The sequence below is a fragment of the Salvelinus fontinalis genome, chromosome 25 (genome assembly GCF_029448725.1).
Source record: "Salvelinus fontinalis isolate EN_2023a chromosome 25, ASM2944872v1, whole genome shotgun sequence".
NCBI classification, from domain to species: domain Eukaryota; kingdom Metazoa; phylum Chordata; class Actinopteri; order Salmoniformes; family Salmonidae; genus Salvelinus; species Salvelinus fontinalis.
The window spans coordinates 29,708,171-29,735,143 of NC_074689.1; the positions used below are offsets into that span (position 1 = coordinate 29,708,171).

Here is a 26,973-nt window from a genome sequence, read left to right on the forward strand (position 1 = left end):
TTTCCGACATCAACTGTATATGACACCCAGACAGGAAAGTGGTGCTGTTTTAAAGTGTGTAAATACCCTGACCACATTATACTAAACATGGATCAGTACCCTCTTTCATAGGCTTGCACCAAGATGCTCTGTATAAATTATAAACATTCACACATTTTTGGGGGGAAAATGTCTTGGCTACTTTTGAAAAAAAAGTAGATTTTGAAATTGTTAAGGAAGTCAACAGTGCCACCTACTGAGGTCAGACAACAACTGCATTCCTCCATGTCGAACGGAACTCAAGTGGCTACACATTCAAACGTTCTGTGTAGCGCAGGATTAATGCAGTTTTGAATTTCCCTGAAAACACCTGGTTGCCAGTTTGAATTAAATCCAGATGACATTCTAACTGCAATCTGTGAACACAGACAAGACTGTGTTGTGAAGTCTTACGAGTCAGGGTTATGGCACCCGTTGCTCAACCCAAACAATGGACAGTCTAAAAATGAATGTATTCAAACATTTCGCTTTCTAAAACTAGAGGAGAGGAAAGGCTGTGAAGAAAGAATCAGTGCATGCAGTATGTGATGCAGAACTAAATAACTATGAGCATTTCGTATCAGTTCCAGGTAGTTCCTTGCTGTTTTACTCAAGTTTCTTCAGTTTAGTGCCTAATGAACACAACCCTACTTTTGTTACTAGAATGGAGTGTTGCCATTCACAATGTCAAGGCAGAAAATAGGCCAATATGTTCAAGTGCCAGCCCTGTGATGAGTGAAGTTGATCCAAAAGGTTCTTTAAAAGCTCTCTGTGTTTGGCAATTTTTAAGTTGTGGAGGCTATTTGAAGGCTCAAAGAGCTTAGAATGCACGACTAGATGAAATACCTCATATCTTATGGAGCACTTGTTTGACATGTTTACATATTGAGGTGATCCTCATGACGTTTTAAGAACTTCTGAGCTGGGTTGTTTCAAGGCAACAAATGAGGGGATATCAATCAAATCTACTTCATGTCAGTAGGGCCGGATTAATGCAGGGGCTTACCGGGACGGAAGCCCCTGGACCCAGGCCCGTGGAAGCCCCTGGACCCAGGCCCGTGGAAGCCCCTGGACCCAGGCCCGTGGAAGCCTCTGGACCCAGGCCCGTGGAAGCCCCTGGACCCAGGCCCGTGGCGAGAGGTAGAAGTAAATAAATAAAAAATAAAGGAAATGTATACAGTATATATACAGTATATATATATATATTCTAAATGTTTTTTTTTTACTGCAACCGCCAACCACAGGAGGATTCAGGAGACCACTCTCAATGAGTGTAGACAACCTGCTGCAACTCTGCTAATCATCAGATTGAGGGAGGAGATGAGGAGGGTAACGGGGGTGTCCTGCCTTGATTGGGTAACTGATTAATAAAAAATAAATAAATAAACTGCATGATAAATAAATGTGACTGGTCAAATGTGTGAGTCAGGGGCTGGGCCAAAGCCAAAAGTGGGCCCAAGAGGCGTTTAATTTTTTAAATTTGTATTATTATTATTTTAAATCAAACCACAGGATCCTGCTCTTAATGTTCAAAATACACTAGAGAGCATAATTTAGTCACACAGGATCAACAGTTTCTCAAAAATAACTGGATTACATTTTATCACAAGCGCATACAGGTAACTGGCAAAATAAAGGAAACACCAACATAGTGTCTAAAAAGGGTGTTTGGCCACCACAAGCAACCAGAACAGCTTCAACGCACCTTGGCATAGATTCTACAAGTGGACCTAAACCATGCCAGGAAAATGCACCCCACACAATTACATACTATTTGTAACCCTCTTTTACTAAAGTGTTTTCTGGGGCTCCCAAGTGGTGCAGCGGTCTAAGGCACTGCATCTCAGTGTTAGAGATATCACTATAGATACCCTGGTTTCAATCCAGGCTGTATCACAACCGGCCCTGATTGGGAGTCCCATAGGGCGGTGCACAATTGGCCCAGGTTTGGCTGGTGTAGGCCGTCATTGTAAATAAGAATTTGTTCTTAACTGACTTGCATAGTTAAATAAAGGTTAAAAAAATATAAGTTGGCAGTTACAGTCTGGCAGGCTGCAGTTTGGGCAGCATGCTCCCCAAATATAGGCTACATCTTGCTGCATTGTGACCATAGACATATAATCCATAGAAGGGTCTTGTGAAATCCTACCCTGGCAATTTGACTGTTAAACTCATGGGTACACTAACAATGGATGCCAGTCCTGACTTGAATGGGAACTGCCATCCATGGATTATATTTCTATGGTTGGTTGCGGCTTTGGGTTGTCCTTTTACTAATTTCTAAATACAATCGGGGTAAAAAATGCACAGTTTTGGAAAGCAAATGCCTACTGCGGAAAAGAGAAGACTAATCTGTCTGTAGAACCAACATACATTTTTTCTCAGCAACTCCCAATTTGTAGCTAACAGCAGCACTTTTCTTCAAAGTAGCTCATCTTGAGATAGGCTGTTGCCACGACGAGCACATCGGCCATCACCGTGACTAGTAGCCTATGGCGTCATCTTCATCATTAGGTGAGTCAGTGTGCCACTGGAAATGTTATTTAGTAGCCTACTGTAGCCTATGATATATACACTGTATATATATATATATTGCCTCTTAATATTGTACAACATGTGTGTCGCTTCATTGGCCTGAGCTATTGTTTGTTTGAATTCAAGACCAGATAAAAAAAACAAAGCCTATGATTTCTACATCTGGCCATGTATGGAAATCCTAAAAACGCCTCTTCTCAACTCTATCCTATGACACAAGGCAAACATTATTATGGCTTTATTATAAAGGGTATTTTTCTTCAACAGTAAATTTACATCTTGGTGCACGGATTTGTTTACTGAAAATGATGGTGTGCCAGGAAGTGTGTATGATTTCTTAATCCGGCCCTGCATGTCAGACGTTCAAACCTACTGTAAACTATTTTACTCTGTTCATTTTACATTGAATTGCATTGCTTAATTCCATTACAGACATGATAACACCTGACAGTCAATCCATCACAACCTTTGATAGCGTTCAGGGAACGCTAAACTGTGGTTCAAATCAAATGTTCAAATCTAATTTATTTGTCACGTGCCGAATACAACAGGTGTAGACCTTACAGTGTGTTTGTGTGTGTGTTATAATATGACAGGTGGCTACGTTCCATTAGAGAGGTTTAGGCTATCTCCTGCATCCACTTGTGACAGGTGGCAGGTCAAGTTGAGCAACGCTTTAAGAGTCACCTCACGCCTTCAATCCCACAGCAAGGCAAAATGTGTAGAGTTTCCTCTTAGACTGAATCAAACACCTGGGTCCTGTTCAATAGGACCGGACAAAGAAAACAACCAGAAACAGGTCGGGACTACAAGAACTTGTCCAATAAGAAACACAAAATTTAGCTCAAAACTTTGTTAAAAATCTGTAATGAACACTACCATGTGCTTTGTGCTGAATTACCTCAATTCCACTTTTAAATGTGAATCTAAAAATCCTCAGCATAATGTCAAAATAGCAACTGTCTGTGCAGTCTGTTATTTTGAGATAGCCATCTCCAGAAGTCATCCTGTAATCTCTGGATTTCACACTGTAATCTGTCACTCCATTCTCATTGACTGGCAGCAGAGCAGCCATGGTGATTACGTAAATGGCTGGTTTTAGTTTACAATACTTTATCCGAAACATATTTTATTCCCTGACGGTAAAAATAAGTGTGTGTGTGTGTGTGTGTGTGTGTGTGTGTGTGTGTGTGTGTGTGTGTTTGTGTGTGTGTGTGTGTGTGGAAGGAGTGTATCCTTTCCTTTCCTCACTGTGCAAGGTCGTTAGAGAGCTCAGTATCAATCCAAAGGAGGACAGACAATCTAGGAAATAAGCTCTACAGACACAGTGAAAGTGCACTACCCTAAGTCGAGATCAGGCCCAAAGTATCTGGGCTTGCAAGGATCAAAACAGGGACTGTTTCTGCAGTCTATTCCGGTGGAGAATTTCCACAACAGCTACGAATTAGCTTTAAGCTTTATGGCGTTTGGCAAAGTAAAGGAGTTCACACAAGAAATGTATTTATTTTTATTTTGGCCAAATGAAACCATTTTCTTCCCCTATGTTACAGTAACATATCATTGATCTGCCCAATTTCCTTATTTCACACTCAATAGAAACTCTGTCTTTCTCCCTGGCTTTTCATGCTAGCAACCCTCTGGTGACATCATAATATCTTAGGCTTCTGAAGCCTTCCAGTATCACATCAGTCATCATATCATTCATCACATCAACTACTTGAGAAGACAATGGACTTTGATGTTAGATCCAAGCAAACTCACACACTCACACTTTTCTAAAGACTTAACACAGTTTTAGCATTCATGAACAAACTTAGGCTACTAAAACACATGTAACTGTTTAAGTACATATTAGTATTAATGTGTCTACAAATGCTGCTCGCTTACTGTTTCCCAAGAGGCCGTGGGGCTCGGACTGCCTCCTCCCTGTCCGACTGTCTGGCTCCTTCTTCTTCTTGCTCGCCCTCAGGCTCCCAAATCGCTTCATGGGGCACGATGGGAAACAAGTATAGTGTATAAACCCAAGTAGAACATATCCGACTAAATAGGAGTTATCGGATTCAATCAAGCCTGAACAAGACCCGATTCAAGCTTCAATGTTCCCCTTCTCGCAAAATCCGCACTCCAAGATAATCTGATCCTAGCTCAGGCCAGCTAGGTCAATCTTCTCCTTTAGGAGCTGTGCAAAACTGATCCAAGGACAGTGCTGAGAAGTGACCGTCAATCCACGTGAATGGTCTCAGGGGTACTCTCCAATATAGACAGTGTGGAGAGACTGGAGATGTGAGCCAGCCAAATAGTTCACAGTAGAAACATCTGAAGGAAGAGTAAGAACGTAGACAGCCAGGCTGAAAGCTTCACTCCCCAGAGGAGAGCTGAAAAACTTTCAGTAGCGATTCCTCTTAAACACACTTTTCAAGACAAAGAGTTCTGTCCTCCTTTCCCTGGAGCTTCGTCGCTCTCTCTATCTTTTTCTAGCTCTCGCTTTCTCATTCTACCTCCCTCTCTTTGAATCTTTGTTATATCTGGTCCACAGGCGTTGTCATGTGCAGCTGTCTGCAGTGTGTGTTGTCCCTTTAAAATAGGCAGCATCACAGAGAGGCTGCTAAAAAGAGACTAACTCACTCCCTCTCACACACACACAAACACACTCTTTTTCTCTGACAGTTGATTGGCTCTGAGAAAAGCCCTGCCAACCCACCCTCCCTACTGCTTCTGCTCTCCTGTTATTCTGGAACTCTCCATCTCTCTCTCACAACTTCCCTGCATAGCGCTTTTCTGGCATGTGCCTGTGTTGACAGGTTCCTAGCAGTATAACATGGTGGTTTTATTACAGAACTCCCTCTGCTGATTAAGAGTTCTACTATCATGAGAGGATAATAAGACGTCTGTTAACTGATATGTACACACAGTAATGCAAGGATTAAGCTCATGCCCCACGAATGCACATCACTACCTGTAAGGTACAGACAGACCACAGATCAGTGTGAGAACGGAAAGGTGTGCTGGGAACTACCTGGCTAGTTATACATAGCCAAAGCCCGGGTGGTCCCGAGGATTTTACCTTGAACAAGACCACCTGTGGAGATAATTTTGTTCAGGGAGATCATCACTAATAACACTTTTGTAAAACCCCAAAGCTTAGGAGACATTAAGCATAATGACACAGTACCTCCTTTTCCACCATCACAGTTTAGTGTGTGTGTGTGTGTGTGTGTGTGTGTGTGTGTGTGTGTGTGTGTGTGTGTGTGTGTGTGTGTGTGTGTGTGTGTGTGTGTGTGTGTGTGCGTGTGTGTGGACTAATTCATTTCATAATTTCTCATGAAAGCAAAAGGTTGAGCATTCTGCATGGAAGAGCAACACACTGCCTCAAAGCTACTGTTCTATTCTCAGCCTCAGCTTGAGTTGGTTTGTATGTACAAATACGCTATCATAATTTGACCCTGCTTCTCACAGCAGGTAAATAATCCTGCAGCAACAGTAAATGGGAATTATTATGTGGATAATAATTAATCAACATTTTTGTATGAGTTGATACATTTTTCTTTAGGGCAAATCAAGTCTGAAAAGTGGAAATTACAAACTTTAGATTGCCTTCAGTCCCAACGTGATGCCAGCGCGTTTTGGACATATAACCTCTTTTCAACATCGAGTCAAAACCTTGGACACACCTACTCATTCAATGTTTTTTCTTTATTTTTACTATTTTCTACATTGACGAATAATAGTGAAGACATCACAACTATGAAATAACACTAGTAACCAAAAAAGTGTTAAACAAATCAAAATATATTTGAGATTTGAGAATCTTCAAAGTAGCCACCCTTTGCCTTGATGAAAGCTTTACACACTCTTGGCATTCAATCAACCAGCTTCATGAGGAATGCTTTTCAGACAGTCTTGAAGGAGTTCCCACATATGCACTTGTTGGCCGATTTTCCTTCACTCTGCGGTCCAACTCATCCCAAACCATCTCAATCGGGTTGAGGTCGGGTGATTGTGGAGGCCAGGTCATCTGAAGTAGCACTCCATCACCCTCCTTCTTGGTCAAATGTCCCTTACACAGCCTGGAGGTGTGTTGGGTCATTGTCCTGTTGAAAAAAAAAAATTGATAGTCCCACTAAGCGCAAATCAGATGGGATGGCGTATCGCTGCAGAATGCTGAGGTAGCCATGATGGTTAAGTGTGAATTCTAAATAAATCACGGACAGTGTCACCAGCAAAGCACCCCCACACCATCACACCTCCTCCTCCATGCTTCACGGTGGGAACCACACATGGAGTGATCATCCGTTCAACCACTCTGTGTCTCACAAAGACATGGCAGTTGGAACCAAAAATTTCTAATTTAGACTCATTTCCACTGGTCTAATGTCCATTGCTTGTGTTTCTTGGCTCAAGCAAGTCTCCTCTTATTATTGGTGTCCTTTAGTAGTGGTTTCTTTGCAGCAATTCGACCATAAAGGCATGATTCACGCAGTCTCCTCTAAACAGTTGATGTTGAGATGTGTCTGTTACTTGAACTCTGTGAAATATTTATATGCTGTGCAATCTGAGGTGCAGTTACCTCTAATGAGTAGAGGTAACTCTGGGTCTTCCTTTCCTGTGGCGGTTCTTATGCGAGTAAGTTTCATCATATCTCTCGGGGATTTGAACTAGCAACCTTTCGGTTACCGGCCTAACACTATAACCGCTAGGCTACCAACCCCCCGCTGTCCATTGGCCTGACGAGGTTAAACCTTGAATACACTACAATTGCATTTCCTGCAGCGCAGTGATCAAATTAAGATAGCAGATCTGTAGGGAGCAGTGTTTTGTGAGGGGGTGATATTTATAGACTGTTGAGTCTTTCTTTGGGAAGTCTATGCTTGACTGAACACTGGCAGGTGCAGGGGCACGTGCGGGAGGGAGAAAAAATTGTTCCGTGGACGCAGCAGTCAGTCCGGAAAACTCAGCAAGAGAGGAGCGACAACACAGAGCCGGTTGTATTGTACACATCATGGGCTAAGGAAGTTAGAGAATCAAGAGAATTATAAAGCAACACTGTAATAACACTATAATTGCACAAAGCTCTTCATGCCTACCTGGGAGCCAAAGCTCATAATTAGATTTGGCGACAAAGCGATCAGGAATAATCCCCCCAAATATAGAATTATAGCGCAACAGGAGTACATAGTTCTTTGTTGCTACGGACAGTAGTTTGATGGGTTAATTAACATAATTAATATAGTCTACTCACTTATAATGCAGTTGCGTAATAGTAATAGTACAAATAACAGTATACAATGCCTTCGGAAAGTATTCAGACCCCTTCCCTTTTCCGCATTTTGTTACGTTACAGCCGTATTCTAAAATTTATGAAATAAATGTTTTTCCTCATCAATCTACACACAATACCCCATAATGACAAAGCGAAAACAGTTTTGGGGATTTTTTTGCAAATGTATTAAATATAAAAAAACAGAATACCTTATTTACATAAGTATTCAGACTCTTTGCTATGAGACTCGAAATTGAGCTCAGGTGAATCCTGTTTCTATTGATCATCCTTGAGATGTTTCTACAACTTGATTGGAGTCCACCTGTGACAAATTCAATTGATTGGACATGATTTGGAAAGGCACACACCTGTCTATATAAGGTCCCACAGTTGAAAGTGCATGTCAAAGCAAAAACCAAGCTATGAGGTCGAAGGGATTGTCCGTAGTGCTTCGAGACAGGATTGTGTCAAAGCACAGATCTGGGGGAGGGTACCAAAAAATGTCTGCAGCATTGAAGGTCCCCAAGATCATTCTTTATCGGAAGAAGTTTGGGACCACCAAGACTATTCCTAGAACTGTTCGCTCAGCCAAACTCGGGGGAGATCGGAGGAGATGGGCCTTGGTCAGGGAGGTGACCAAGAACCCGATGGCCACTCTGACAGAGCTCCAGAGTTCCTCTGTGGAGATGGGAGACTCTTCCAGAAGGACAGCCATCTCTGCAGCACTCCACCAATCAGGCCTTTATGGTAGAGTGGCCAGACGGAAGCCACTCCTCAGTAAAAGGTATATGACAGCCCACTTGGAGTTTGCCAAAAGGCACCCAAAGGACTGTGAGACCATGAGAAACAAGATTCTCTGGTCTGATGAAAACAAGATTTAACTCTTTGGCCTGAATGCCAAGCGTCACGTCTGGAGGAAACTAGGCACCCTCCCTACGATGAAGCATGGTGGTGGCAGCATCATGCTATGGGGATGTTGTTCAGCAGCAAGGACTGGGAGACTAGTCAGGATCGAGGGAAAGATGAAAGGAGCAAAGTACAGAGACAGCCTTAATGAAAACCTGCTCCAGAGTGCTCAGAACTTGGGGCGAAGGTTCACCTTCAAACAGGACAACGACCCTAAGCACACAGCCAAGACAAGGCAGGAGTGGCTTTGGGACACGTCTCTGAATGTCCTTGAGTGGCCCAGCCAGAGCCCGGACTTAAACTTGATCGAACATCTCTGGAGAGACCTGTAAATAGCTGTGCAGGTGTGCCAAGCTTGTAACGTCATACCCAAGAATACCCAAGGCTATAATAGGTATTTCAACAAAGTGCTGAGTAAAAAGTCTGAATACTTATGTAAATGTGATATTTCAGCAAACATTGTTTTTGCTTTGTCATTATGGGATAGTATGTGTAGATTGATGAGGGAAAATGTTATCCATTTTAGAACAATGCAAAATGTGGAAAAGTCAAAGGGTCTGAATACTTTCCGAATGCACTGTATGTTATTACAGTAAGAATTAAATTACGTAATTATCAAGATCCATCCAATGTGGTTATTAAGTACTACTACCATTAAAGGCTGTTGCCATGGGGTCAGTTCAATGGTCCCAAAACATTAATAAATGGATAATGATGGAAAATGTGTGGGAAAAATAAGTATTTGGGAAAAAAGGAGTCCACTTGTGAGAGATTATCACTACAGCACATATTCCTTTCTGATCAAGCCAAGGACACACAACATCCTCTTAATCAGAGTGAGATAGTCCAACCTTTATAGTGTGATACGATACCTAAATCGGGCTGTACGGTGACCGTATTATCGCCACACCGGTGGTCACGAGTCATGATCGCAGTCAAATTCCACATGACCGTTTAGTCACGGTAATTAGGCTTCTCCAAGTGCAGATGCTACTGATGGTCATTAGTAGCCTACCAAACTTGCTAACTGCCTGGTACTCAGCACTCTATTGTCCCTCTAATCACTCTGACATCAATGCAAATGTGTTCAAAAATCTAATCAATCACTTCATGAGAACCCATGAGCTCAAGTTGCGTAACATTTCTATAGGATATGCAATTGCGTGAGAAAACAGTGTTGGCCTCTATTAAAAAGAGGAGGATGCCATCAGCTTTCTATAGGCTAGGCCTAGTATATTTATTTCTCAACTTTGCAACAGGAGTATAGCCTACCTAGCTTGTCATGAAAATGAACCACAAGAAAAGCGCCCTCAATTCGCTATTTAAGTGCATAGATTACATATATATTACATATATTTTTCCCCTGCCTGTTTTGATAATGGTCCATTCTAAATCAAAACAAATTTCATACTTACAGAATGTTATTATTATTAATTGTTTTACCCCTTTTTCTCCCCAAATGGTAGTTACAGTCTGGTCTCATCACTGCAACTCCCGTACGGACTTGGGAGAGGTAAAGGTCGAGAGCTATGTGTCCTCTGAAACACAACCCAACCAAGCCGCACTGCTTCTTGATACAATGCTCACTTAACCCGGAAGCCAGCCACAACAATGTGTCGGAGGAAACACTGTACACCTGTGTCGGAGTGCACCTCGCCCGGCCCGCCACAGGAGTCGCTAGTGCGCGATGGGACAAGGACATCCCTGCCAGCCAAACCCTCCCCTAACCAGGACGACGCTGGGCAAATTGTGTGCAGCCCCATGGGTCTCCCAGTCACGGCCAGCTGCGACAGAGCCTGGACTCAAACCCAGAATCTCTAGTGGCACAGCTAGCACTGCGATGCAGTGCTTTAGACCACTGTGCCACTCAGGAGGCCACAGTATATTATTTAGAATAAGTATAGATCAGATTAAATCAAGAATAGTCTGATGGGTGACAATATTGGACTATCACTTGTGAATAATATTGTAATGACCTGACAAGATCATAAATTAACAATTGTCCAGACAGAGGCTTGAGTTTGCGAATTGATGGTTTATTAAACCAACTTTACACAGGCTACTGTTTGGGCCGTAGCACACGCCAAATAAATGACAGATAACCCACAAGCCAATCGTGACCTTCTCTTGTGAAACCCAGACGTAAAGAGAGAGAACAAAGGCGAAACCTGGTCTTAACTTCCAATGCTCCATCCCCCTGCCCAACCCCCCTCCACGCCACTCCGCCAACCGCCAGGATGCCCGGCATCAGAACATTCCAGGCATTCCCGTGATTGGCAGATAGCAGGTTGATTGGCATGTCGGACCCCGCGAACACTGGGTACCGGTCAGTACAACACAACCACCTACTAGCCTAACACATAACACACAGCTGTCTGTGCGGGTCGCTACACAGCCCCCCCCCACCACAAAGTCCCTCGTCCCCGAGGGAACAAACAAAGTCTCTGAAGCGACCCGGAGGTCTCCTTTGCCTGCGTGGCCGTGATGGTCGCAGAGTGCCCCTCTGGGAACCAGGGGATGAAGGCAGGGATATGGGGGACAAGGAAGCGGGAACGGGTAATACAGTCCGTGGCTCTGGGGAACCACGCGGTGACACAGGGGGGGAGACAGGGGGAGTGGGCTGTCTGGAGCCTTGTCTGCGGCACCTGGGGGTGGGTGCCTGGAGAATGTCATTGCCAGAGAGGGGAATTGTGGGGGTTCCTGGGGTTTGGGGAGAAGAGGCCCCTCTGTATGGGGCTAACCTGTCCCGGTGCAGTGCCACCTTTCTCCCCCTGGGAGGAAGCTGCACCCAGTAAACAACCTCCCCTACCCTCTCCAGGACACTGCAGGGTCCCACCCAGTGACTGTCCAACTTGGGGCATCTGCCTTTTTTCCTTAGCTGGCTGTAGACCCAGACCAGCTCCCCAGCCACAAAGTGCCTTCCCCGGGTGTGCACGTCATAGTTCCTCTTCTGCCTCACACCTGCATTCACCAGCTGCTCTCTGGCGAAGGTGTGGGCTGTCTCCAGGCGGTCCTGGAGTCTCCGGGCATACTCCGGCCATGGGGGAACATGAGGGCTATCCAGGGGCCGACCAAACGCCATCTCCGCAGGGGTGCAGATCTCTCTCCCCAGCATGAGGAGGGCAGGCGTGCAGGAGGTGGAGTCTTGGACAGCGGAGCGGCATGCCATGAGGACCATAGGCAGGTGCTTGTCCCAGTCACGCTGGTGTTTGGAAGAGACGATGTCCAGCTGCTGTCCAAGCGTTTTGTTGAAGCGCTCCACAAGGCCATCACTTTGAGGATGGAGAGGAGTAGTGCGGGTCTTGTGCATACCCAGCCTCTCACACATGGTGGCGAACACACGGGACTCAAAGTTTCTGCCCTGGTCGCTGTGGATGGACTCTGCCGCTCCAAACCTGCTGAACATCCCCGCTGTCAGGGCGTCGACGATGGTCTCTGCCTCCTGGTCAGGCAGAGCATAGGCCTCGGGCCATTTTGTGAAATAGTCCATGGCCGTGAGCACCCAGCGGTTTCCACTGTCTGTGGTGGGGAACGGCCCAACTACATCCACTCCCACCCTCTCCATGGGAGCCCCCACTGGGAACTGTTGGAGCTGAGCATGAGAGCGGCCTGGGGGGCCCTTTCTCGCTGTGCAGTTGTCACAGCGGCGACAAAAGTCCTCCACATCCCTCTTGTGCTGCCCCCAGTAGAAGCCCTGACGGAGACGGCGCAGTGTTTTTGTGACCCCAAAGTGTCCAGTCCCCACCCCCCCATGAGTACTCTGGAGCACAGCCTCCCGCAATGCTTTAGGGACCACCACCTGCCACCTCTCCTCTCCCGTAGCTGACTCCTTCCATGCCCGCTGTAGCACGCCATCAGCCAGCCGCAGTCTCTCAAACTTTGACCACAACCCTTTGGTCGCGAGTGAGAGCGCTGTCACCTCTTCCAATGGTGGCCTCACCTGCGCCTCTACCCACTGTAGCACTGGCTGTAGGTCTGAGTCCCGTCCCTGCTGCTGCCGCCATTCAGCCACGTCGACAGTCTGCAGCTCACAGCAGACAGGCCTGCTCGCCCGACACACTGTGGCACAGACCCCCTCCTCTGCACACAGCTCTCTCTCCCGTCCCTCTCTCCGTTCACAGTGGTGGCAGCCGTCTGCAGTACAGGGCCGACGGGACATGGCGTCGGCGTTGGAGTGGCGTGCCCCTGCCCTGTGCACCACCGTGAAGTCATACGGCTGAAGCTCCTCCAACCAGCGTGCCACCTGCCCCTCTGGCTCTCTGAAAGACATGAGCCACTGGAGAGCAGAGTGGTCAGTCCAAGGGCTTTCTATGGTCAGAGCGTGATAGATTGCATTTTGGAACATTGGTGCTTATAGCCTACTGCCGTGTGCTGCGCTTATAATGTGAAGAAATAGCCTAATAGTTTATCAACATTTTAAGCTAAATGTTTTGATCTGTTGCGTCAGCCACATTGCGTAAAAACGTATCTTTTTTATACTAGTTGTTGTATTACTTTGGGATCTATCACATACCACAACTGTTCCAGACTATGTTTGTAACATTCATTTCTCGCACAGTGTAGAATAGGTCAACTTTTGTACCATGGGGCATAGTAGATTGACATAGGCTAGTGCTTTTGCTGTTTGTTAGGTGTACTCATCTTGTTGGCTGATGAAAAGTAAATGTGGACAGTTTTTCCAATATCTTCAATATGCACCTCGGAATTGGATAAGGACGTGCGCAGTTCCGTCCCCGATGTGTCTGTCTTCACTTGTAGCCTGTGAGAAAGACCAGATAAAGTGACGGGCATTGGCTAATGAGAAATTAGTTATCTGAGAGAGCCATGTGAGTGAGAGGTGTTTCAGAGCATGCAGCCGGGAGAAGTGAATTATAATTATTATATTCAGCCCAAGAGCACAACGGCCACAAAAGCCATGGATTTTTATAGGGGGTGTGCCCCGGGAAATTCCAGGCATGATCAAGTGCTTGTCAAATTGTGAATGAGAGACTGATGAAGTGTGTACCAAATGCACAAAAAAACAAAGCAGAGGTCATGCCTTTCATGCAACTTTTTCAAATCATCATTAGAGTCACGTCATGCAGCTTTAAAATGTATAAAAAATCTAAACATATAGCCTAACATTTGCATTACAACTAAAGTTGCATAAATAACTCTAAATTAAGCATAATAGGGGGACCTGTTTCTTTGTTAATTAACCTCCACGGGATCGGTGTCCCTATACCGGGACGGTCACACCCTGATCTGTTTCACCTGTCCTCGTTTTTGTCTCCACCCCCTCCATGTGTCACTTGTTTTCCCCAGCGTATTTATCCCTGTGTTTCCTGTCTCTCTGTGTCAGTTTGTCTTGTATGTCCAAGCCTACCAGCGTTTTCCTCCTTTGCCTTTTCTCCTTTTGCTAGACCTCCCGGTTTTGACCCTTGCTTGTTTTCTGGACTCCATGCCCACCTGTCTGATCATTCTGCCTACCCTGACCTTGAGCCTGCCTGCCCTTCGGTACCTCCTGAACTCTGAACTGGTTTTGAACTTTTGCCTGTCCACGACCATTCTCTTGCCTACTCCCTTTGGATTTATTAAACATCTTAAACTCCAACCATCTGCCTCCTGTGTCTGCATCTGGGTCTTGCCTTGTGTCATGATAGGGACGGTTGAGCTAACGTGTGCTAATGTGATTAGCATGACGTTGTAAGTAACAAAAACATTTCCCAGGACATAGACATGTCTTATATGGGCAGAAAGCTTACATTCTTGTTAATCCATCTGCACTGTCCAATTTACAGTAGCTATTACAGTGAAAAAATACTATGCTATTGTTTGAGGAGAGTGCACAACAACAAAAACCTTTTATCGCGGCAACTGGTTTGATACATTCACCTCTGAAGGTAAATAATGTACTTACATTCAGTAATCTTACTCTGATTTGTCATCCTGAGGGTCCCAGAGATAAACTTTGCATAGTTTTGTTTGATAAAATACATTTTTATATTCAAATGTAGGAACTGGGTTCTACAGTTTGAACCCCTGCGGTCTCTGGCTCCACACCTACCCCGCCCGGCCATCTAGATGTGTGAAAGTTAGTGTATGAGCTAATGATCCATCACGTATAACATTTCTGGGAGTGTGTAAACTTAAATTTTGTATTACCATCTAATTTGTGTATGTTCTCTATAGTTATGTACTTGTGTATCAATTGACCAATTAGGCACATTTGGGCAGCCTGGATACAAAATATTGTCCAGTATTGCAATACTTCACTGGATCAATCTGAGACTTTGCACACACATTGCTTCCATCTAGTGGCCAAAATATAAATTGCGCCTAAACTGCAATATTATATTATGGCCTTTCTCTTGCATTTCAAAGGTGATGATAAAAAAATAAAAAAATAAATGCATGTTTTTTGTTTGTATTATCTTTTACCAGATCCTTTCAAATGGTATCAATAATATGCATATCCTTGCTTCAGGTCCTGAGCTACAGGCAGTGAGATTTGGGTATGTCATTTTAGGAGAAAATTGTAATTCAAAAAAGGGTCAGATCCATAAGAGGTTTTAACCGCTCACTACAGAATAGCTGCATTGTAACGATAGTCTATATCGTCCTCCTCATCGGACGAGGAGAGGCGAGAAGGATCGAACCAATATGCAGAGTGGTTAGTTTCCATGGTAATTTAATAGACACGAAAACAATATGCGATAAAAAATAACAAATGAAACTACCGTGACAGTCCCGTGTGGCGAAACACTAACAAGGAACATACACCCACAAACCACATGTGAAACCCCGGCTGCCTAAGTATGATTCTCAATCAGGGACAACGATTGACAGCTGCCTCTGATTGAGAATCATACCAGGCCGAACACAAAAAACCCAACATAGAAAATCACACATAGACAACCCACCCAACTCACGCCCTGACCATACTAAATAAATACAAAACAAGGGAAAACAGGTCAGGAACGTGACAGAACCCCCCTTCAAGGTGCGAACTCCGGGCGCACCACCTAAAACTCTAGGGGAGGGTCTGGGTGGGCGTCTGTCCACGGTGGCGGCTCTGGCGCGGGACGTGGACCCCACTTTAACAATGTTTTTGTCCGCCTCCTTAATCACCCCGTGGACTTTTATGAGCGGCGATCCTCCCCGCCGACCTTGGCCTGGGGACCCTAGCCATGGGTCCCGAATGCACGGAGAATTCCGGTAGCGCCGGACAGGCGGGAGACTCCGGCAGCGCTGGAGTGAAGGACACCTCCGGCAGCTCCAGAGTGTAGAGCGATTTTGGCGAATCCTGTCTGGCTGGCTCTGGCAGCTCCTGGCTGGCTGGCTCTGGCAGCTCCTGGCTGGCTGGCTCTGGCTGGTTATGGCTGGCTGACGGCTCTGGCTGGTCATGGCTGGCTGACGGCTCTGGTTGGTCATGGCTGGCTGACGGCTCTGGCTGGTCATGGCTGGCTGACGGCTCTGGCTGGTCATGGCTGGCTGACGGCTCTGGCTGGTCATGGCTGACGGACGGCTCTAGCGGCTCCTGACTGACGGACGGCTCTAGCGGCTCGGGACAGACGGGCGGCTCTGACGGCTCAGGACAGACGGGCGGCTCAGATGACGCTGGGCAGGCAGGCAGCTCAGACAGCGCTGGGCAGGCAGGCAGCTCAGACAGCGCTGGGCAGGCAGTTCAGACAGCGCTGGGCAGGCAGGCAGCTCAGACAGCGCTGGGCAGGCAGGCAGCTCAGACAGCGCTGGGCAGGCAGGCAGCTCAGACAGCGCTGGGCAGGCAGGCAGTTCAGACAGCGCTGGGCAGGCAGGCAGTTCAGACAGCGCTGGGCAGGCAGGCAGTTCAGACAGCGCTGGGCAGGCAGGCAGCTCAGACAGCGCTGGGCAGGCAGGCAGCTCAGACAGCGCTGGGCAGGCAGGCAGCTCAGACGGCGCTGAGCAGGCAGGTACACCTGTAGGGAGGAGACGGAGAGACAGCCTGGTGCGGGGGGCTGCCACCGGAGGACTGGTACGTGGAGGTGGCACCGGATATACCGGACCGTGAAGATGTACACGAGCTCTTGAGCACCGAGCCTGCCCAACCTTACCTGGTTGAATGGTCCCCGTAGCCCTGCCAGTGCGGCGAGGTGGAATAGCCCGCACTGGGCTATGCTGGCGAACCGGGGACACCATTTGTAAGGCTGGTGCCATGTACGCCGGCCCGAGGAGACGCACTGGAGACCAGATGCGTTGGGCCGGCTTCATGACACCCGGCTCGATGCCCAACCAGTGCGACGAGGTGGAATAGCCCGCACTGGGCTAAGCACGCGTACTGGGGACACCGTGCGCTCCACCGCATAACACGGTGTCTGACCAGCACGACGCCCTCTCACCCCACGGTAAGCACGGGGAGTTGGCTCATACCAGCGCCTCTCTGCCTTCGCTGCCTCCAACTCGGCTTTAGGACGGCGATATTCCTCTGGCTGAGCACAGGGTCCCTTGCCGTCCAGAATCTCCTCCCATGTCCATGAGTCCTGTTTTTTTCCCCGCTGCTGCTGCTGCTGTCGCTGCCCTTTTCCACTCTGCTTGGTCCTTTGTTGGTGGGTGTTTCTGACAACGATTGACAGCTGCCTCTGATTGAGAATCATACAAGGCCGAACACAAAAAACCCAACATAGAAAATCACACATAGACAACCCACCCAACTCACGCGCTGACCATACTAAATAAATACAAAACAAGGGAAAACAGGTCAGGAACGTGACATGCATGTTTGCACTCCCTCAAATCATATGGAAAACATATCCTTTCTATTTTATTCAGCTATGTTCAATTGTATTCTTCATACTTTAAAATAATATAAAACAATCCCATGGAATTCTAAGCAAATCTTGTCTGCTAAATGAAGTAGTGTAGCCCACGGCAATATGGCATAGCCAGATCAGGGCCTAACATAAGGACAACTCAGAATATGCTATTCGGTTCTCCTGAAATAGACTACATGTTTCTTTAGACCTGTCAAAAATAAATTCTGGATTTATTGTGATGGTGTAGGCTATATTACATGGATTTATTAGACTTTTTCAAATGTAGATGTTCCAAAGGTCTGCCTCAGTGGCTTGTAGGTTTGGAAGCTAGGAGATCCTAAATGTGTTTATGTTAATTAACAATCAATTACCATGAGTCCAGCAGTTATTTGCTTGACAATCACCGGCTGACAAAATTTCATGACCGCCACAACCCTATACCTACATTATATTTTCATTCAGTTCAAATAACTGAATAGTTATTTTGCCTGAACCCATCATCAACGCATCATACAAAGTCAAGCCACTTTGATTTTTCAATTATTCTAAATATACATCAACATTTCCCTAGGATCATGAGGCCTTTGATGCCCATTGTCACCCCAAAACTGCAACAGAGATAAAGTAAAATGGCTTGACCCTTCTTCAAAAGGCAGTGTTTGTCTGCCTTATATAATCAGAATTAAATAGGCTCTGATGGATCTCCTCTCTTATCCATCATGTCCCTGTCTCTCCCCTGTTATTTCCTGTTTAGGGGGCACTAATGTGCTGGTTAATCTCCCAAACAACCTCATTTAAATCAGAAAAAAGTGTTTTCCTGTGAACGGGGTTAAACTAATCCCTCCCAAAATCCTGTCCTGAGTCCTGACTTTTTGGAACTGAAATGCAATTAGGAGTACATGCCAAAGAGAGAGGTAGAGAGGTAGAGAGAGGTAGAGAGGTAGAGAGGGAGAAAGGGAGAGAGGGGAGAGAGGGAGAGGGGGCGCAAATGAGAAAGAGCAAAACAAGATAGAGAGGTTGTGACAAATGTCCTTGACTTTGCCTGACCGCTTGGACATTTAGCTCAGAATTCTTTCAAGTACTGTTGCTACACATTCACCAGATAAAAGCACCGTGTCAGAGTTGTCTCTCGCAGTTTCCGTTTGGTAACATTGTTGTTATTCTGTTCTTGTCATGTGAAGATTGTAGAGGGTATATGGACCACTCTTTTGTGAGCGTGTGTGTGTGTATTTGTGTGTGTTGTAATTAGAGCCCAATCAATATATCAGCCGATATTGACCTTTTACCGCTATATTGGTATCGCCCGATAATTCCGCCTATAATCAATAAATAGGATGACAAAATTGAATCTCTTATCTGAACACTTGCGGCCATTCTCGTGATGTGTCATTCATTTCACAACGTAAGAAATCAACATTTGCTGTTTTGGATGACAATTTATGAGAATAAAGTGTGGAAAATGACGTATTGTTTGGACACACTCCAGAACAGCCTATACTAATAACTCTCCTGTTGTCATTCCCTTAATAAAACCTCTTAAAACACACAAGAATTCACAGAGGGGGAGCCATGGGTGGAAATGACCGACCTGTTTGTCAAAGCTGCCTCTTATGTGTGTCGTTTTGAAGTGAGATCCTGATGAACTTGCATGCTAATGCAGAGAATGGAATTAAACTAAGAACACAATGTCTATGTGAGGTCTTCACCACACCTGGGTTCAAGGACTGTACCACACCTGGGTTCAAGGACTGTACCACACCTGGGTTCAAGGACTGTACCAGACCTGGGTTCAAGGACTGTACTACACCTGGGTTCAAGGACTGTACCACACCTGGGTTCAAGGACTGTACTACACCTGGGTTCAAGGACTGTACTACACCTGGGTTCAAGGACTGTACTACACCTGGGTTCAAGGACTGTACTACACCTGGGTTCAAGGACTGTACCACACCTGGATTCAAGGACTGTACCACACCTGGGTTCAAGGACTGTACCACACCTGGGTTCAAGGACTGTACCAGACCTGGGTTCAAGGACTGTACTACACCTGGGTTCAAGGACTGTACTACACCTGGGTTCAAGGACTGTACCACACCTGGGTTCAAGGACTGTACTACACCTGGGTTCAAGGACTGTACCACACCTGGGTTCAAGGACTGTACCAGACCTGGGTTCAAGGACTGTACCACACCTGGGTTCAAGGACTGTACTACACCTGGGTTCAAGGACTGTACTACACCTGGGTTCAAGGACTGTACTACACCTGGGTTCAAGGACTGTACTACACCTGGGTTGGTTCAGATCTGCAACCAGGGAAGGCCCTTTTCTGCATCACTACATGTCGACTTCACAACAACAGAGTATAACTATGAACATATTGGTAGCAAAACAGATGCTGTAAAATGTTAGCAAAGTCTCTGTGCTGAGCTCTCTCCCTATAGGAAGATTAGCCAATCTCCACTGAGCAGAAATGCCTGTCAAAACCTCTCTACGGCAACCAAGACCAAGCTCTCCTTATAGGGCAAATAACTTGATATCTGTATTGAGAACGGCCGGTAGTCTAACCACTGTTAATAGATAGAGCCCCCACCCCCACTCTCTCAAAGAATGTAACGTAGCTATTCTTTGATAAGGCCTTAATGTGCTGTGGAATGTTGTTGGTTGGCTGCCTGGACTGGGCAGTGACATGGTGCAGATGTTATCTAGACGTTATCAGGACATTACAAACACCCCACAGAACAGTATCTATGTGCAGAGAGCTGATATAATGAGTTAATCGCAAAGGATAGGATACTGAGAAACAATACATACAGTTGAAGTCGGAAGTTTACATACACCTTAGCCAAATACATTTAAACCCAGTATTTCACAATTCCTGACATGTAATCCCTGTAAAAAATCCCTGTTTTAGGTCAGTTAGAATCACCAATTTATTTTAAGAATGTGAAATGTCAGAATATTAGTAGAGAGAATGATTTATTTCAGCTTTTATTTCTTTCATCACATTCCCAGTGGGTCAGAAGTTTACATACACTCAATTAGTATTTGGTAGCATTGCCTTTAAATTGTTTCACTTGGGTCAAACGTTTCGAGTAACCTACCACAAGCTTCCCACAATAAGGTGGGTGAATTTTGTCCCATTCCTCCTGACAGAGCTGGTGTAACTGAGTCAGGTTTGTAGGCATCCTTGCTCGCACACGCTTTTTCAGTTCTGCCCACAAATTTTCTATAGGATTGAGGTCATGGCTTTGTGATGGTCACTCCAATACCTTGACTTTGTTGTCCTTAAGCCATTTTGCCACAACTTTGGAAGTATGCTTGGGGTCATTGTCCATTTGGAAGACCCATTTGTGACCAAGCTTTAACTTCCTGACTGATGTCTTGAGATGTTGCTTCAATAGATCAACATAATTTTCCTTTCTCATGATGATCTATTTTGTGAAGTGCACCAGTCCCTCCTGCAGCAAAGCACCCCCACAACATGATGCTGCCACCCCCGTGCTTCACGGTTGGGATGGTGTTCTTCAGCTTGCAAGCCTCCCTCTTTTTCCTCCAAACATAACGATGGTCATTATGGCCAAACAGTTCTATTTTTGTTTCATCCGACCAGAGGACATTTCTCCAAAAAGTACGATCTTTGTCCCTATGTGCAGTTGCAAACCGTAGTCTGGCTTCTTTATGGCGGTTTTGGAGCAGTGGCTTCTTCCTTGCTGAGCGGCCTTTCAGGTTATGTCGATATAGGACTAGTTTTACTGTGGATATTGATACTTTTGTTCCTGTTTCCTCCAGCATCTTCACAAGCTCTTTGCTGTTGTTCTGGGATTGATTTGCACTTTTCGCACCGAAGTACGTTCATCTCTAGGAGACAGAACGCGTGTCCTTCCTGAGCGGTATGACAGCTGCGTGGTCCCATGGTGTTTATACCATTTTTTTTATGAGGTCTTGGCTGATTTATTTTGATTTTCCCATGATGTCAAGCAAAGAGGCACTGAGCTTGAAAGTAGGCCTTGAAATATTTCCACAGGTACACCTCCAATTGACTCAAATGAGGTCAATTAGCATATCAGAAGCTTCTAAAGCCATGACATAATTTTCGGGAATTTTCCAAGCTGTTTAAAGGCACAGTCAACTTAGTGTATGTAAACTTCTGACCCACTGGAATTGTGATACAGTGAATTATAAGTGAAATAATCTGTCTGTAAACAATTGTTGGAAAAATTACTTGTGTCATGCACAAAGTAGATGTCCTAATCGACTCGCCAAAACTATAGTTTGTTAACAAGTTATTTGTGGAGTGGTTGAAAAACTAGTTTTAATGACTCCAACCTAAGTTTATGTAAACTTCTGACTTCAACTGTAATTACTACTTCAGGATGAGTCATTTAAACAACAGAGAAAAATCCCTCATAATATCAAATAGTAACATTATGATGTCACTCCACACATATTTAGAATGGGAAATTAGTCATTAAGGAAAGACATGGCTACTGATAATGCATGTTTCCATGGCTTCAAATGATCCGCTCTCTTTGTTTCTCTCTCCCCATCTCCCTCTTTAACTCCCGGTCTCGCCATCTCTCTCCTCTGGATCTCTTTCCATCTTTCTTGCCTCAGCATGACTCTTGTCGACATCTATCTGTTAATCTCTTCCCTGCTTCAATCAATCATTATCTCCCTCACTTTCTCTGCCCTCCTTGTACCTCTCTCTCTCTCTCTCGCTGTCCCTCTTTCTCTCTCTTCGCTCTCCCTGTCCCTCTTTCTCTCTCTCTTGCTCTACCTCTTGTGACACATTCTCCACCTCCCATCCATAATTAACCAGTCAGTCTGCTCCAGACTAACTATAAGAGTCGGCTTTCCATAATTCCATAACTAGAGTTTAGCATTACAGTACCATACATCCACTTTCTGGTTCATGGACAGGCCACCAACGATTCTTAAACAACAATAAAGAACAAAACCAAATGACTAGACACACCAAGATAATAAACCCGTATATCAGGTAGGTGTGAAAGCATGTCACTCAGCTCAGCAGCCCACAATCCATATGAAATCTGAAAGATTGAGAGGTGTTATAGCGTACTCAAATACTTAATAGTGACTAGCACCCATTCTTGCAATACCAACATAATTACACATTTACGACTAAACATTGTCCTCCCTCTGTTCTTTAAAAAACGTCTCGCAAAGTGGCTGAGAACAGGCATTTCTCACAACATACAAGCATTTCTAAGGTCCTATGAGGCTTTTCTCTTTCTGCTTTCAGTTTTCCCTCCACAAGTTATCAATTAAGAAAGAGCAGAAACAGTGGCAGAAACAGTGCGTGAATCTGGAAATATAAATACACTGTAATCTGACAACCTTTTAATCTAGACATGCCTAAGTGTGTAGCAGCAGAGTTTCGAGTACTGTACGTTCATTCCTGCCCTAAAATGGAGGGATCCTTTTTTTGACACTGTACAGAGAGTGAGCTGAGTCATGTAGCTGCTAGCGAGGCCAGAGTATACACTGACTCTGAGAACGTTGTGACTGTCACACCGCTAAAATAAGGGCTTCTGTGACACCCTGATGTCACTCTGCTGTTCCAGTGCTAACTGGTCAGTTAGCTTCTCCACAAGCGAGGAGGCTTGCCTTCGACTCTCTGTTTATTTCACGGTTGCCGAGCAACTGGGGGTTGTGAGTGGGGAGAGTAATTATGGGATTGCTGCTGGAGGAGAGGGCTTAAGTGGAGCTACTGCTGTGTGGGTATTCGGTAAGCACAGAGAATCACAGGTTACATGCACGCACCACACAGTAATGTTTAACACTAACAGGTATACAAACATAAACACAAACATATACCATTGAAAATCTGCTAGGGGAGAACTAGTACAGTTGGTATATAGGCCAAGTCTCCCAAGTCTGGCAAGTCTCCCAAGTCTGGCAAGTCTGTCAACCCTACATACCCCATAATGACAATGCAAAAACAGGTTTTTAGAAATGTTTGCAAATGTATTAAAAATTAAAAACAGAAATAAAATATTCAAATAAGTATTCAGACCCTTTACTCAATACTTTGTTGAAGGACCTTTGGCAGCGATTACAGACTCAATTCTTCTTGGGTATGACACTATAAGCTTGACACACCTATATTTGGGGATCTTCTCCCATTCTTCTCTGCAGATCCTCTCAATCTCTGTTGGGTTGGATGAGGAGCGTCGCTACACAGCTATTTTCAGGTCTCTCCAGTGATGTTTGATCGGGTTCAAGACCGGGCTCTGGCTGGGCCACTCAAGGACATTCAGAGACTTGTCCCGAAGCCACTCCCGCGTTATATTGGCTGTGTGCTTAGGGTCGTTGTCTTTTTTTAAATATATTTAAAAAATGTATTTACATACTTGAATAGGTTCTCCCACTATCCTTACAAAAACAAGCAAATGAGCAATCTTCCCGATATTGTTGGTGGAAGCAAAGCACAGCCATGTGGACGAACGATGACAAGGCAAAAGTGTGTATATCTTCACCGGCGTAATACACTTTCAATTTCAATAAATATCAATCGCAGAATGTCGGCCACATTGATAACTTCAAAAATAGTAGTTGAACTAGCATACACAACAACAACTCCCCGGACCAAAAACAATGACACACAGCCATCTGTGGCATCTGGGGGAGAGGGTTCTTGAAATGTAACATCCAATCAAAATGTTTGAGTTTGTATTGCAAATATAGCAACCATTAAAACAATTTTTTTTTGCAATACAAAATTCTCCATACCTCCAAGGGAGACGTGACAACAGCGTGATTTTGGACCTATGGCAATGCGAAACCCCTCTCCCTGTAACATGATCTACACTAATGTCACGACTTCCACCGAAGGTAACCCCGGTGCTCGGCGGTCGTCGTCGCCGGCCTACTAGCTGCCACCGATCCGTTTTTCCTTTTCGTTTGTGTCTGTCTGTATTGTTTACACCTGTGTCTTATTAGTTGATTTCGGTGTGTATATTTACCTCCGCTGCCTGTTAGTCTTTGTGTGGGATTGTTTTCTGTGGTTACGTTATTTAGGGGTGCGTGTCTGCACCACGGGGTTTCTTTTCTCTCGGCAGTTGTGCCGTTTGGTAGTGAGTTTAGGAGTAGGGCTTTCTCCTCCGTGTGTAGCGCTTTATTCCCTGTGTGTGTGGCGACCTCGTTTGGGCGTGTTTCAGTCCCATGTTGTAGTTGAGTTGCGACTTCTCAATAAACTATTTTGCCACTGGGATTTCCTTGCTCTCCTGCTCCTGATTCCTGCACCTCCTTCCGGTAGGAGGCACGTAACAAATAACCTCTCTCCATGTAACATGATCTACACTAACCTCTCCCTGTAACATGATCTACACTAACCTCTCCCTGTAACATGATCTACACTAACCTCTCCCTGTAACATGATCTACACTAACCTCTCCCTGTAACATGATCTACACTAACCTCTCCATGTAACATGATCTACACTAACCTCTCCCTGTAACATGATCTACACTAACCTCTCCCTGTAACATGATCTACACTAACCTCTCCCTGTAACATGATCTACACTAACCTCTACCTGTAACATGATCTACACTAACCTCTCCCTGTAACATGATCTACACTAACCTCTCTACCACTAACCTCTACCAGTAACATGATCTACACTAACCTCTCTACCACTAACCTCTACCTGTAACATGATCTACACTAACCTCTACCTGTAACATGATCTACACTAACCTCTCTACCACTAACCTCTACCAGTAACATGATCTACACTAACCTCTCTACCACTAACCTCTACCTGTAACATGATCTACACTAACCTCTCTACCACTAACCTCTACCAGTAACATGATCTACACTAACCTCTCTACCACTAACCTCTACCAGTAACATGATCTACACTAACCTCTCCCTGTAACATGATCTACACTAACCTCTCCCTGTAACATGATCTACACTAACCTCTCCCTGTAACATGATCTACACTAACCTCTCCCTGTAACATGATCTACACTAACCTCTACCTGTAACATGATCTACACTAACCTCTCCCTGTAACATGATCTACACTAACCTCTCCCTGTAACATGATCTACACTAACCTCTACCTGTAACATGATCTACACTAACCTCTCTACCACTAACCTCTACCAGTAACATGATCTACACTAACCTCTCTACCACTAACTCTACCTGTAACATGATCTACACTAACCTCTCTACCACTAACCTCTACCTGTAACATGATCTACACTAATCTCTACCAGTAACATGATCTACACTAACCTCTCTACCACTAACTCTACCTGTAACATGATCTACACTAACCTCTCTACCACTAACCTCTACCTGTAACATGATCTACACTAACCTCTCTACCACTAACCTCTACCTGTAACATGATCTACACTAATCTCTACCAGTAACATGATCTACACTAACCTCTCTACCACTAACTCTACCTGTAACATGATCTACACTAACCTCTCTACCACTAACCTCTACCTGTAACATGATCTACACTAACCTCTCTACCACTAACCTCTACCTGTAACATGATCTACACTAATCTCTACCAGTAACATGATCTACACTAACCTCTCTACCACTAACTCTACCTGTAACATGATCTACACTAACCTCTCTACCACTAACCTCTACCTGTAACATGATCTACACTAATCTCTACCAGTAACATGATCTACACTAACCTCTCTACCACTAACTCTACCTGTAACATGATCTACACTAATCTCTACCACTAACCTCTAACTGTAACATGATCTACACTAACCTTTCTACCACTAACCTCTACCTGTAACATGATCTACACTAACCTCTCTACCACTAACCTCTCCCTGTAACATGATCTACACTAACCTTTCTACCACTAACCTCTACCTGTAACATGATCTACACTAACCTCTCTACCACTAACCTCTACCTGTAACATGATCTACACTAACCTCTCTACCACTAACTCTACCTGTAACATGATCTACACTAACCTCTCTACCTGTAACATGATCTACACTAACCTCTCTACCACTAACTCTACCTGTAACATGATCTACACTAACCTCTCTACCTGTAACATGATCTACACTAACCTCTATACCACTAACCTCTACCTGTAACATGATCTACACTAACCTCTCTACCACTAACCCCTACCTGTAACATGATCTACACTAACCTCTCTACCACTAACCTCTACCTGTAACATGATCTACACTAACCTCTCTACCACTAACTCTACCTGTAACATGATCTACACTAATCTCTACCAGTAACATGATCTACACTAACCTCTCTACCATTAACCTCTACCTGTAACATGATCTACACTAACCTCTCCACCACTAACTCTACCTGTAACATGATCTACACTAACCTCTCTACCACTAACCTCTACCTGTAACATGATCTACACTAACCTCTCTACCACTAACTCTACCTGTGACATGATCTACACTAACCTCTCTAACACTAACC

General features: G+C 44.9%; 1 protein-coding gene across 3 annotated transcripts in view; it reads right to left on the minus strand.

Annotated features, from left to right (window-relative positions):
- LOC129823086 (5'-AMP-activated protein kinase subunit gamma-1-like) overlaps positions 1-26,973 on the minus strand; it is a 164,903-nt gene that overhangs the window by 80,886 nt on the left and 57,044 nt on the right. Inside the window, exon 1 of one of the 3 annotated variants that reach the window (XM_055881818.1) lies at positions 4,441-5,172. The exons of the other annotated variants lie outside the window; for them this stretch is intronic. Coding sequence (XP_055737793.1) covers positions 4,441-4,540 — 100 coding nt within the window. The 5' untranslated portion in view covers positions 4,541-5,172. Of the gene's footprint in view, positions 1-4,440; positions 5,173-26,973 lie in introns of those variants that run through there. 3 annotated transcript variants of the gene reach the window in all.